This window comes from Dromiciops gliroides, chromosome 1, assembly GCF_019393635.1.
Source record: "Dromiciops gliroides isolate mDroGli1 chromosome 1, mDroGli1.pri, whole genome shotgun sequence".
In the NCBI taxonomy this organism is placed as follows: domain Eukaryota; kingdom Metazoa; phylum Chordata; class Mammalia; order Microbiotheria; family Microbiotheriidae; genus Dromiciops; species Dromiciops gliroides.
The window spans coordinates 254,337,091-254,352,194 of NC_057861.1; the positions used below are offsets into that span (position 1 = coordinate 254,337,091).

Genomic DNA, 15,104 nt, shown 5'->3' on the forward strand with positions numbered 1-15,104 from the left:
CTGGTGAAGCCCATGTCATGTTTTTAAATTCACAAAATAAAACATGTTGGATTACAAAGGAAACCAATTACATTGAAATACAGTGTCGGGGCAGCTGGGTGGCACAGTAGATAGAGTACCGACCCTGGAGTCAGGAGTACCTAAGTTCAAATCCAGCCTCAGACACTTGACACTTACTAGCTGTGTGACCCTGGGCAAGTCACTTAACCCCAATTGCCTCACTAAAAAAGAAAGAAAGAAAGAAAGAAAGAAAGAAAGAAAGAAAGAAAGAAATAAAGAAAGAAAGAAAGAAAGAAAGAAAGAAAGAAAGAAATACAGTGTGTGTGTGTGTGTATTTTTTGTATGCATACATATGTGTATCTTAAAGGTCATAGACCCTCCCTACTCCTACATTTAAAAAATCACTACCATAGACAGAGAAGCATGGTGAGCTCTGTATATGTAGAAGACAGATGGCTGCTTACATATAATTTATTATCCATGTAACCAAATCTTTAAAGAGTTTTTGCTCTGTTTCTGATGTTGTTTGGGTATGTCTTCTGATGTGTTCCCCTCTGCTTCTTTTGCTTCCTCCCCCCCCCTTTTTTTTTTTGCTGAGCAATGAGGGTTAAGTGACTTGCCCAGGGTCACACAGCTAGTAAGTGTCAAGTGTTTGAGGCTGGATTTGAACTCAGGTCCTCCTGAATCCAGGGCCAGTGCTTTATCCACTGTGCCACCTAGTGGTCCCTAAATTTTTTTATTATAAGAAATTATCTGCAGGTTACTCATTATATTTCTTATGAGTTTTCATATTCTTTTGAGAATTCCTAGCAATTTGGAGTGGTGGTAGTGATTTTATTTTTACATTTCCAGTGCAATTTTTAACATGGAACAAGAAAAGCAGGCTTCCTTGCAACTTCTCATTCCACTGTCTTCTTGAAATGCTGGAAACACATAATCTGGGAATTACTTGCTCATTGTTTGGGTTTTGATAGCTCAGAGTAAATGTAAATAAATACCAAATTTTGTTTCGGCCAAAAACTCTTAGGGTCTTCTCCTCCCTGATTGATTTTCTTTTTGAAGGCAAAACTAGGCCATCTTTTGCCTCAATTCTTACCTAGCCTTTAACTACTGAATGGGGTTTTCCTCACACATACTGAGACCTGGGAAAAGCCTTAACTTAAAAAGACCACGAGGGGCAGCTAGGTGGTGCAGTGGATAGAGCACCAGTCCTGGACTCAGGAGTACCTGAGTTCAAATCCGGCCTCAGACACTCAACACTTACTAGCTGTGTGACCCTGGGCAAGTCACTTAACCCCAACTGCCTCACCAAAAAAAAAAAAAAAAAGATCACGGTCTCCCACTGCATCTGGGGCCATCTCCAGTCATCCTGATCTGTGTGTTGCCACTGGACTCAGATGACTCTGGAGGAGAGAGTGAGGCTGATGACTTTACACAGCTCTGCCTCACTTAAATCCAGTTCGGGGGCGGCTAGGTGGCGCAGTGGATAAAGCACCGGCCCTGGAGTCAAGAGTACCTGAGTTCAAATCTGGCCTCAGACACTTGACACTTACTAGCTGTGTGACCCTGGACAAGTCACTTAACCCCCATTGCCCTGCAAAAAAAAAAAAGTTATCTAAGACTTAAATCCAGTTCAAGTGCAAGTCAAGACATCACCCTCCTGATGTCATTAGTCCTCTTCAAGAATGAAGGATGATAAACAACAACAAATAATCATATTAAATATATTGTGATCTTAAATTCATACCATTACAAATCATTGCTATATTATACTGGAGGTAGAGAGGAGGGAACTGTTTTATAAGCTAGCTCATCAAAATAGTAAAAAGTTGGCAGCTAGATGGCTCAGTGTATAAAGTGCTGGGCCTGGAGTCAGGAAGCTTTGAGTTCACCTTTGGCCTTAGACACTCACTATTTGTGTGACCCTGACCAAGTCGCTTAACTCTGTTTGCTTAATCCACCTCAGGAGGAAATGGCAAATAACTCTAGTATCTTTGCCAAGAAAACCCCATTCAGGTTGAGGAAGAGTCAGGCATAACTGAATAACAACAACAACCCCCTCCCAAGTGTATTTTCCAATCCTGACGGGAAATACTGAAATAGAAAATACTATTGAATTTTTTACCTTTTAACTCTTTGTGCTAAAAAAAAAAGAATAATAAGTAGTAAAATACTTGAATAGTTGTATTAAAATAGTAATATGAATGAAAGATCAATATAAATGATATATAGAAGAAGGGGGAGGGAAACAAACAAACACACACACACACACACACACACACACACACACACACACACACACCCCACTTGTGATTTCATCCCTGTAGGGAACTCTTGGATGATGAAATTCACTTTTCTACCAAGGCAGTCAGCATCTTTTCTGTGATTTCAAGTCTTAGAGATTTGCCTAGAACACTGAGAGAGGTCCAGTGACATGCCCTGGTCACAAAGTCAGTACATTTCTTAGAAAATTCTTGAACCCAGGTCTTCCTTGGCTCCAAAGAGGACTCTTTATCCATTTCACTAAGCAGCTTCTTTAAAAAAAGATGGTATATAGGGGCAGCTAGGTGGCACAGTGGATAGAGCACTGGCCCTGGATTCAGGAGGACGTGAGTTCAAATACGGCCTCAGACACTTTACACACTTACTAGCTGTGTGACCCTGGGCAAGTCACTTAACCCCAATTGCCTTACAAAAAAAAAAATGGTACATAGATCATTTAAAGTATTCCATGTATATAATTATCATTTACCTAGTTGCCAATATTTTAATTTTGATGTTAAACCTCTCAAAATATTTTTATATAAATACATATTTGTTTGCACTGTAGTCCAAAGAAGAAGCATAGTGGTTCTCGGGTCTTTATTTTAAAAAAAAATGTTTCTCAAACGAACAAGTGACTGTCTTTGTTTGTCCTTCGTTTTTGAGGAGGACCAATGACATCACAGGGTGATGTCTTAACTCTTGGATGAATTGGATTTAAGTGAAGCAGAGTTTCACAAATCCATCAACCTCAGTCCCTCTTCCAGAGTCATCCAAGTCTGGTGGCAAGGCCTGGAATGCAGTGGATAACCTTAGTGTCTTTGGTGCCTGACCATGCCACTTTCATGGCCTTTAGAACAAATTGTTCCCATCCTCCCATTCTGCTGGGAGAAGTCTTCACGTGCTTAAAGTAGATATCCCCCGAACTCACCTATGGGTTTGAGGCCTCTTGGTTACTCTTAGGCTGGTTAAGCCCATCTCCCAAGATGGTTTTATTGGGGTGTGGCCACTGTGTATGCTACAGCTTCATGGAGCACAGGTGAAAGTTGGGTGAATCAGGTCATCACCAAAAATGGATGAACAGCCCTGAAAAGGTCTTGGCAGGCCATTATAGCAGAGGTGTTAATCCTCTCTGAACACCCCATAGACCCCAACAAGTGATGAGCAGAAAACAAAACCAAGCATTTTTGCACATTGAGGTCACATTTAGGACAAATATTCAAAAAAATTTTAAATTTGGAATATTTCACAAAATTTGAGAACATTTGAGTCCTGAATGATAGTGCCTATAACTCCTAATTCAGTTTTAAGGATTTTTTCTTTGTATTGCTAGCTAAAATAAGAAAGAATTTTTGAATGGGAAAGTGGTTTCCTTTCCAAGTCACAAAATGGTAGCAGTTATACTATAGAATTCCCAATTTACTTTATCACTTTATTGTAGTCTTTTAAAAATATAGAATGAGGTTAAAGTGGTCCAAGTTCTTCTGAAACAATATTTTAGGATATCATTTGGATTTAGACTTGAGAAAAATATTATATTTAACCCTGCAAAAATGCAATTTCTACTTTGTCAATAACTGAGTACTAAGTTCATTGAGGTATTTCATTAATATCTGATTATAAAAGCTAGATAATCAAGTGAAATTTTCCTCTAAGCACTTCACATTGAGTTTGTAACTCCTTTTTTCTTTCCTAATATTAGGTCCTTCAACTGAATTAAATACGCATATATATATATATATATATATATGCTTTATAAAGTCAATGAACTGGGGCAGCTAGGTGGTGAGAAAATAATGGGTTTTGGAATACCCAAAGACCCCAACTGAGGGGATTGATTGGATTAAGATTGATTGGATTGGGGGCAGCTAGGTGGCACAGTGGGTAAAGCATGGGCCCTGGATTCAGGAGTACCTGAGTTCAAATCCAGCTTCAGACACTTGACACTTACTAGCTGTGTGACCCTGGGCAAGTCACTTAACCCCCATTGCCCTGCCAAAAAAAAAAAAAACGATTGATTGGATTGACTGCTGATTAACTTACTTGAAGTTGACTTGATTGAAACCATACCTACCTGAGATGCTGACTCTCAGGGGGGTGGGTTCTCTGACCTTGGCACATTCTGCTCATGAACCACCCTCAAGTCTAGTGAACCAATGGATTTGGGGGATGCCAGCCAATTAGATTGAAGCAGTGTGTAAGGACTGCCTCTCCTCTGGATGCAGAGAGAGCTTTCCCTCGCAGTTTGTTGAGGTGGAAGACTTAGAGGAAGAAGTAGGCCAGGCTGGAGCTCTAGGCTAGATAGGCCTTTTCTTAACTTTCTGACCCAGATGTTTTCTTTTTACTAATACTTGGTATGCTTTAATAAATGCTTAATGCCCTAAAACTGGTGCTAAAGCTTCTAATTTATAAGTAACAAATATATTAGAAACCCCAGCTAATTTTCCCCAAACTTGGGACAGAAATAAGGTGACCACATATTTAATTTTACACGTCACAGTGGCCTAGTGGATAAAGCACCAGCCCTGGATTCAGGAGGACCTGAGTTCAAATTCAGCCTCAGACACCTGACACTTACTAGCTGTGTGACCCTGGGCAAGTCACTTAACCTTCACTGCACCACAAAAAAATAAATAAATAAAGTCAATGAACATATATAGACTATATTTATATATTCTAATCTATCCTTAATATATTTAGCAGCACTTTAGTGGTAGCAAAGAATTGGAAAGAAAGGGGATGGTGCCCATTGATGGGGAAATGGCCAAGCAAATTATGGTATATGAATATAACCGAATACTATCATGCCATTAAAAAACAATGAAGATGAAAATTCAGAGAATTGTGTGAAAGGCTACAGAATGAAGAAAGCACAACTAGGAGAACAGCTTACCCAATGGTAACATAAATGAAAACAACTTTGAAAGACATCAATAAAGTTTACTGCCGTGATTTCAGATGATTGATGGCAAGATATCTCAGCAGGGAGGTCATTGACTATAGGTGTGAAAAGATGCATATATTGCCAGACATAGCCAGCGTGTTGGTTTGTGTTTCTTTGCTGTACAAGAGAGAATTTTCTTGGTGGAGAGATAGATATTGGGCAATGAAAGTGATATAAAAAAAGGAATCAGGGGGGTGGCTAGGTGGCGCAGTGGATAAAGCACCGGCCCTGGATTCAGGAGTACCTGAGTTCAAATCCGGCCTCAGACACTTGACACTTACCAGCTGTGTGACCCTGGGCAAGTCACTTAACCCCCATTGCCCCGCAAAAACAAAACAAAACAAAACAAAAAGGAATCAGATCCATTGTTTCTTTCTAAAAGGAGTCTTAGACTTGGCTGTAGCTAAGTATCTATGCTCAGATCTTAACAGCACTATAAATGATTCACTGACATGATTGAACTTCATATTTTTCAAGTATAAATGTTCCTATAAATAATGCAGTGGAATGTGATATTTGGTCCACCCTTCGTTTCTATGACAATGTATCTTCCTCCTACCTCTTTCACCATTCCCTTCGTTTCATCACTGGCTTATTCCTGGCCTTTTCAGGTTAGTTCTCTCCACCTTGATCATATGATATATTCTCATTGCTTAAATTATCATGAATGCCTCCCAAATCTATGCCCAAACTTATCCTCACTCCTAGACCCTAGATAATTTCCACCTGTTTCCTATCTATAATGGTATGTCTCACCAGTCATTCATTCGTTCATGCCCAAAACTAAATTTATTTTTCCCTGAACACGTATTCTTTATGACTTTCATATTTCTAATTATGGCACCATTTGTTTAGTCATCACATGTTCAAAATATTGGGATTTATCTTTGATACTTTCTTCTTCCTTATTGGCTCTATCCCAAACACCAAAATGGTAAAACAGTAAATAATTCCATTGTAACACATAGTTTTTGTCTGTTTTGTATGATTTTAAGAATTATAGTATAAATATAACCCAGCAAGTTATACCAAGTTATAATAGTATCTGGGTTTTTTTTTCATTATCCACCAGAGACAAATTCTGCTACTGAAAGCCTTTGAGATATACGAAAGTGTGAGAGAAACATCAGCAGAACTTATTCAGAAAAGTAAAGCAATAACACCTTACGGAAAACTTATTTCTTCCAGTTTACTCATTTATGAATTATTTATTAAATTTTTCTCATTTTTTAATAAGCGTTTGTAAATATTTTGGTGGTAGTTTATGTGCTATCAAAAATGTTATATCCACTTTACTTAAGGCTGATGTGGGGTTTTTTTCTGTTTTTTTTTCATTGTTGTTCAGTTGTTTCAGTTGTGTCTGATTCTTTATGAACCTGTTTGAAGTTTTCTTGGCAAAGACATTCATTTTACAGATGAGGAAACTGAGGCAAACAGGGTTAAGTGACTTGCCCAGGATCACTCAGCTAGTAAGTGTCTCAGGCCAGATTTGGATTCAGGTTTAGAGAAGGAAATGGCAAACCACTCTTTGCCAAGAAAACCCCAAAAGGGGTCATAAAGAGTCGGATACAACTGAACAACAAAACTTCCAGACTCCAGGCCCAGCACCACCTAACTGCCCTTATATTTTCTGCAAGGCCCCAATTCAATTATTTTGTTTGTTTGTTGGTTTGGTTTGGTTTGGGTTTTTTTGCGGGGCAATGGGGGTTAAGTGACTTGCCCAGGGTCACACAGCTAGTAAGTGTAAAGTGTCTGAGGCCAGATTTGAACTCAGGTACTCCTGAATCCAGGGCCGGTGCTTTATCCACTGCGCCACCTAGCCGCCCCAACCCTGCCCCAATTCAATTATAAGCATGTAGAAGTAGGGGCAAGATAAAGGAGTGAAAGTTCATAAAAGATCCTACTTCCTCAGTCTCCCCCACTAAATATCTAATGGGAACAGAGGTTAAACTTATGATTTCCTTGTTTAGGGAAAACCCAGGGAAGAAATTCCTTCTTCCACTGGAGGTCAGAAACTCCTGTGCAGTTTATAGTCTTAGGACATGGGCCTGAAAAGGTTAACTTTCCCAGGGTCACACAGACAATATGTATAGACTTCAATCTAGGCTTTCCTGACTATGGGATTGGCTCTCTATCCACTATGCTATGCTCTTCTATTGTTCAGTGATAAGACATGTCAAACTGATAACTCTTTAAAGAAAATAAAAGTAGATCTGGTCTTAGTCCAGAAAGGTCTAGTATCTGCAGTGGAAGTTCTTTCCCAGTTTAAAAAAAAGTTCCTAACAAAAATTAATAACACAAAAAGTGGTAGAACGTTTGATTAAAGGAAACAAACTCTCAAACTGGAAGCAAAACAAGTATAACTCAACTATCCAAAAAAAAAATTTTAAACTGACAAGCAAAGATTACAGGACAAAAAGATAAGAGGTAATCTGAGAATCATCAGATTACCAAAAAATTTCAAAGAAACAAAAGTCTAAGTATTGTTTTTTTTTCAGAAAAGCATTTAAGAAAACGTCCCAGAAATAGTGAGATATAGGAACAAACTAAAGACTAATATAAGCTACTAGTTGCCCTCAGAAAGAAATGTCATATTCAACTTAGCCAGACACATTGTTGTCAAATTCCACAGCTTCTTCAATATTATCTACAGAAACTCAAGAAAAGCATTATGTCAACCTGACAAAGATTATAGTCAAGCCTGATACAGAAAAAAACCCCAATTTTAATAATTGCTACTGAATGTTATATGATTGAAATTCACCTTTAAAAAGACAACATATTGCAGAAAGGATTTTAAAGAATATAATATTCAATATTATATTAGTTACAAAAAATATACCTGACAAAAAGACACTATAAGTTTAAAAATGAAAGGTTGGGGGAAAATTTTAATATGCATCAGCCACCTTTTGAAAATTTAGAGTTGAAGTCACAATTTTGGATAAAGCCTATTTGAAGTTATAAAGCATTGAGAGATAAGCAAAGGAGGTGTCATGATTAAGGAGCCATTAACTGCAACAACAACAAAATATTCTAAATATTCAGCTTATTACAGAATAACATTTTCAAAGGAAAAATTAACTAAATTACAAAAGCATCTATATAGAAAAACACTAAGCATATGTCAAGAATCTTCATGACACTGTTATGGGGTTTTCTTGGCAAAAACACTGAAGTTGTTTGCCATTTCCTTCTCTGATGAATTAAAGCACACAAAGGTTAAGTAACTTGCCCAGGATCACACAGCCTGTAAGTTTCAGAGACTGGATTTGAACTCAGGTCTTGCTGACTTTAGGCACAGGGCAATATTTACTGAACCACCTAACTGCCTGTATATAGAATATAATAAGTCAAGCAAAAATGTACATAAAAAGAAGTTACTGAAAAATTTAAAGAAACAGAATCCTAGAAATACAGTTTTGATAACTATAGGAAGAGAACCAAATTTACTTTTTATTCAAATGTGAACAGGACAACAAAAAGTATCTACATTTTGAGGCATAGAGAACTTATAAACAAACACAGAAAATTAGATATTTTAATCAAGAAAGGAAATGTGGTTTTTTAATTATTATTTTTTACATATATTTCTCTTAAACTTGAGTGCATTTGGAGGGGGGGGCAGGGCAATGAGGGTTAAGTGACTTGCCCAGGGTCACAAAGCTAGTTAAATATTAAGTGCCTGAGGCTGGATTTGAACTCAGGTTCTCCTGAATCCAAGGCCAGTTCTTTATCCACTGCACCACCTAGCTGCCCCGGAAATGTGGTTTTAAAAATGATGAAGACCTAAAGGCAGACTAAAAAAATTCCTTCAGAATGATAGTTTTTTTAAAAGACACAATAAAATTACATTTTAAGTGACAATAGTACAACATTGCAAAATGTATGGAATTCAGCTAAAGTAGTTCTTAGAAAATTATTTCCGATTGCTTTTAATAAGACAAGAGGGAAAAAATTATGCTGAATGAGCCACTTAAAAAAAACTTCAAGCTAATTAATATTTATACATCAAAAATAGGTTCTAAGAAAAAAAATTCCTAAAATCAAAGGACAAATTAATAGTGCTGAAAGCAAAAACAATTAATAAATACTTAATAAGTAAAAGAAGAAGGGTGTGGATTTTTAAGACCTGTAAAATGTATAAACCATTAATTTAACCAGAATGAGAGAGGAAAACCATAAATATAACAGCTGAAAAAATAGGAACAATAATGATGATAATAAACCATATTATTTTATCATTAAATAAAGAAAAGGTCTTTGGTAAAATACAAGACCCTTTTATGTTAAGAATGCTAAAAAGAATAAGAGTAGAAGAATTTTCCCTTGAAAATAATAGAAAGCATTTAAGTCTTTTTTTTTTGCACCTATTATATAGAATGAGAAAATGTTAGCACTTTTTTAGCTCAGAACAGAGATTAAGGTTATGTATTGAGCAAATAGAACTGAACTGCTTTTACCTTTTGGGGATGAAATACCTAATTATGGGGAAAAGTAACAAAAATGTGTGTAGCTTTTGACCCAATAGTCCCACTACTAGAACTTTGCCTCAGGAATATTGTTGGGTAGGGGCATGGGGTGGACAACAAACAAAACCTCTCCTTTCAGAATCATTCCTAATGGTACTATTTATTTATATAATATATAGAAAATACATATATTTGTTTATGTTTATATATATATATATTTGAGAAAATGGCTGAAAATGGCAGTATATGAATGTAATGTAATATTAACTGTACCTCAAGAAATTTAAAGAATTCAGATAAATATGAAAAGATTTATCTGTGTTGAAAAGAATCTAGAACTAAAAGAATGATATGCATATTCATTACAGCTATCTAGTTAAAGATAGTGACAGCAATAAATCCAGGGTATATATACAATAAAGAAGGTCAAAAGGATCTTGAAAACAAAGGAAGTGTAGGTACTACTCTGTTCAAGTCAACATATACGTCTTTAGTTGGAGTATTAGCAGTCCTAGAATTTCTCAATTTGAAGGGACTTTCTAGTTGAACTGAAAAACAAATTCCCTCTAGAATATACCTTCCAAGTGGTTGTACAGGGGAGTGGTGGAGAAGCTGTGGAAGAGGTAGCCAGAGAGAAAGCATGACTTTCTTTGGCATACTGTCTACTGTTCTAACACCATACTCAGGCCCCTATCCTAGTACAGTTATCCTTTCCACATCGTGACTTTTCCCATTACAGTTTCAATATATCGTTGGTTGGCATAATAAATTAAATGGGAATTTTGGGGGAGTTTTGTGGAAGCCACAGATGACATGCAAAGGCCAGCCAATGACACAGAAAAAGTTTGGAAACTCAGAAATGCATAAAATATACGAATAGTATTATATCATATCAACACCCCATAGAAGAAAAAGAAAAAATTCAGACTTCTCTGGGATGAAGGGAGGGCCAAAAAAAAAATGTACATGGATTTTCCATATCTCAGGCACAGTGCCCCTAACTCCCAAGATGTGAAAGGCATAGCGGTAAATATTTTTGGATGAGGAAGAGAATTTATGCCTTTGTGCACTATTCCTTTTTTTTTTTCCAATCTGCTATTTTCTGTTTTTATTTTAAGGGCAATGGGACTTTTTAGTCTGATTGACAGCTTGTGGCCTCCACTGGTGCCTTTGAAAATTCCTGGCAAAAGTCAAGACTGTGAAGAGGTAAGTCCAGATAAATCTTGAGTTCTCCTAAATAAACAGTAGGTTCTCCTTCCATGACAAAAGATCAAGGGCAAACATTTTTAATGGCATTTCAGTAGATCTCCCCATTCCTGTGTTAGTCCATGTAAGTAGAAATGGGTTTCTGATATCCAAATCAAAAACATCTAAACATTTAATTTTTATTTTCATCATATCTCCTTACCAAACTGTAAATCCATTCTAAGCTCATTTGAAGTATATTTTAAAACAAATCATCACTACTACAATCAAAACAAAACACCAAACTCCATCAGTTACCAAAGACCCTTTTGTGACAATTTAAAACCTTAGTTTTTGCTCTGACCTCCTAAACACTTCCTATCTCTCTCTCCTCCAAGATCTCAGTCTACACACACACCCCAGCCTCTCTATATGTTGTTTTCTCATTTGAATTAAACTCCTTGAAGGTAGGAACTGTCTTACTTGTGTTTGTATTTCCATTGATTATCAGAGCGCCTGACACATAGTAAATGCTTAATGAATGTTTTCTCTCTCTTTCTATTAAAAGAAGGCATTCTCAAAATATAGCTTTATTACCTGTATGACCATGAGGCAAGATACTTGGCCTCTTAGTGCCTCAGTTTCCTAATCAGGAAGGTAGGGATAATAATACTTGCACATGACGTGATTGTTGTGAAGAAAATGTTTCATATACCTTAAAACCCCATATAAATGTAAATGATTATTATTATTCTCTGCTTTACATTTACTAATAGAGCCAACTCTCAATTATCCATAAGAGAGAAGGGAAGAAAGGGAGGGAGGGAGAGAAACACAATAAATAAAATCCACTAATAAGCAAAATCTTCAGTTTAACCAATAGTTTATGCTCCATTTCTTAAAAATAATTTCTTGGAGCTGTTAACAGGTGGCCAGGTTGACTTTTTTTGTAAATCTTTACTCATTACCTTTCCTTATACAGCACAGCCTGAAAGACCATAGTTCTCAAGCCACAAAGCTTAGCATGGTGTTCATAAATGTAGCCTCAGTCCTCTTCAAGCCAAGAATTAAACCTGCTGTTGGTGCATTCACGTGCATGGTGAATGTTCAAGAGGAACTACATAACCATTTCTAATAGGACAGTTATCAAGACAGTGTTAATTCCATGATAATTTAATTTTTAATTAAAAAATCATGTTGGATCCTTTTTTTTAAAGTTCTTTCCTCTTCATTTTAAACAGATGAAAGCTGATCAGAAGCCTCCCAGCTTCTGTTATATACTCACTGCTTGTCCAGAACCAGGAGAAGTTGGTATAAATGTGGAAAACACGATTTCTAATCTCTACCGGCCCCCAGCCATACATTCCTTAAAAGACCTTCTTAAGGTAACTTCTTTGTTTAAGATTTCCTCTCCCTTTTCTTTTCCCCTGTGCCTTTCATACCATTGATCTTATTTGTTTCCATCTCTTTAAATGGTGTTTCAGGAAGGTGGTCTTGGGGGTCATCGATGCAGCTTCCACGCCAGAGTGATATATCAAAGGCTACAGGTAACCTTTCTTATCTAATAGGCACCATGCTCAAAAATGTTCTGAATGTGAGAGGAGGTGATTTTATTGAAAAGGAATTTGAATTTTCAGAGATCCATCAGAGCAGTAATGTAGGAACACTTTTTAAAAGGACAACAGAAAATCTTTTAACTCTGCTCAATCACTGGAGTTCAGCCATTTTCTGATACACCAAGCTGCCCAGAAAAGGGAAACAAAGGATATATAACTACTTGCCAAATTAGAAATAGTCTTAACCACAGTCATTGCACAGAGCTGTGTCGAAAGAACTATTGACAACAACCACTGGAGTCCATGTGAGTTCCTTAAAATGATTCTTATGAGTGTCAACCTCTGTCCTGGTCCAGACTGATCTTGTCATCTGTTTACCAGCTACACAACAATATTTCTTTAGACAGCTGGAGGTTGGCTAAAAAAGAGAATATTCTCAGTCAGGCTAGAGATAATATGATCCACATCCTCCTAGAAACCTAATGTTGATCATCACTAAGAAAATAACATGAGTGCCTAATCCAAGTCACTTAAGAGTGACTTAAAACTTCCCATTGAAAAAAAAAATTTGTTCTTTTTTTGCCTTCCAAAAAACTAGTTCTTCAGCAGGTAAGAACAGCCTCACCTACGTGTTGAATGTAAACAACCAGGATGAGGAATTAACCACTGGAGTTCAGAAAGGAATTATTAGTCTCACAAAAAATAATGCCTCTATAACTTTATCTGTTTTATGAACCCCTGAGCAAACAAAACGAGACCAGTTTGATTTCTCTGAAGCAGTGAAACATAATTGAAAGTCAGCTTATCCTTTGGAGATTTCTTTGCATTTATGGCTCCCTAAAGCCCTCCTTGGTTTCAAATTTACCTAAATTATGATAGCTACCTCCTGACAGAAAGTTGATGGACTCCAGAGTGTTGATTAAGACATTTATCTTTTGGATAGGGCCAATTTGGAAATTTATTTTGTTTGACTCTACATTTTTATAACGTCAGTTTTGTTTTTCTTTCTCATTGGGGTGGAGGGTGGGGAAGGAAGGTAAGGAACTGGTAGAAAGAGAAGGTAGAGTTTTGTTGATTAAAAAAAAAACACAATTTAAATTTTAAAATAATCTTCATGAATGAGGTTCTTAAGCTTGTTGCTGCCAAACTGACATATCAAGTTGACTACCTGAGGAGAGGAAGTTTTTATCTATTAAAAATAAAGAGAAGGGGGTGCAGCTAGGTGGCGCAGTGGATAAAGTACCGGCCCTGGAGTCAGGAGTACCTGAGTTCAAATCCTGCCTCAGACACTTAACACTTACTAGTTGTGTGACCCTGGGCAAGTCACTTAACCCCAATTGCCTCACTAAAAAAAACTAAAATAAAATAAAAAACAATTTTTAAAAATAAAGAGAAGGAAACTTTTAAAAAAGCAAGGACTTAAAAAATTCATTTCTTTAGGTTATTCTGTAGGAGACACTATAGAAAATGGTGTACATTAATAATTGTTCTAAAATATGATTGATTAAAGAAATGCAAATTAAAATAGCTCTGAGGGGGCAGCTGGTTGGCTCAGTGGATAAAGCACTGGCCCTGGATTCAGGAGGACCTGAGTTCAAATACAGCCTCAAACACTTGACACTCACTACCTGTGTGACCATGAGCAAGTCACTTAACCCTCATTGCCCTGCCCCCCCCAAAAGCTACTATCCACATGTGCTAGAGTTATTGTTACTTAAAACATTCTATGATTCTCTAACTTGTTAGATTAAATAATATGGTCATAGCAGCTTTTTATATAGATAATATGGTCTTAGATAATAATTTTTTAGGGGGGTTTTTTGAGTTTTTTTGTGGGGCAATGGGGGTTAAGTGACTTGCCCAGGGTCACACAGCTAGTAAGTGTCAAGTGTCTGAGGCTGGATTTGAACTCAGGTACTCCTGAATCCAGGCCCAGTGCTTTATCCACTGCACCACCTAGCTGCCCCCCTATAATAATTTTATTTAGATGATATGGTCATAGCTGCAGAATTTACCTACTATCTTGAAGGACTTAAATGCCTTTTTAATTTAATTTTTGTTTTTAGTTCCAAATTCTCTCCCTCCCTTCACTCCCTCCCCCAACCACTGAAAAGGCAAGACATGGGGCAGCTAGGTGGCGCAGTGGATAGAGCACCGGCCCTGGATTCAGGAGTACCTGAGTTCAAATCCGGCCTCAGACACTTAACACTTAATAGCTGTGTGACCCTGGGCAAGTCACTTAACCCTGATTGCCTCACTAAAAAAAAAAAAAAAGGCAAGACATTTTAATTATATTAATGCTTCACAATTAAACAATACTCTTTTTTTAGTCCTTTGTACATAATAAGATACAATAAATATTTGTTGAATGAATATCAAAGAGAAATCCCTAAAGTGGACATGTGCCACCTGTGATGGTGCCTTGGGAGGGGGATGTCTCCTACTCTCTACCACATGCATCTCTTTCTTCTTCTTGTCTCCTGTTCTTCCTTTCTGACTTCCCACTAATTTCCTTTATTTCTCTTCTTAGCTAAGCATGCCAATAGGGAACATCAGCATTTCTTATCACCACCCTTGGTGACAGTTAAAACTAATTAGGTCAATAACACTGCTATAGTCAAAAGAACATTAGTTTTGTCAAGGAATCTGGGCTCCAAGTGTCAGCCTCTGATACTTAGAATCTAT

General features: G+C 37.0%; 1 protein-coding gene across 2 annotated transcripts in view; it reads left to right on the forward strand.

Annotated features, from left to right (window-relative positions):
* Positions 1 to 15,104, forward strand: part of SPIDR (scaffold protein involved in DNA repair) — a 591,441-nt gene that overhangs the window by 519,563 nt on the left and 56,774 nt on the right. For both annotated transcript variants that reach the window (XM_043963245.1, XM_043963251.1), the window contains exons 12-14: positions 10,797 to 10,884; positions 12,105 to 12,248; positions 12,348 to 12,410. In XM_043963245.1, the coding sequence (XP_043819180.1) occupies positions 10,797 to 10,884; positions 12,105 to 12,248; positions 12,348 to 12,410 (295 nt within the window). The remainder of the gene's footprint in view (positions 1 to 10,796; positions 10,885 to 12,104; positions 12,249 to 12,347; positions 12,411 to 15,104) is intronic.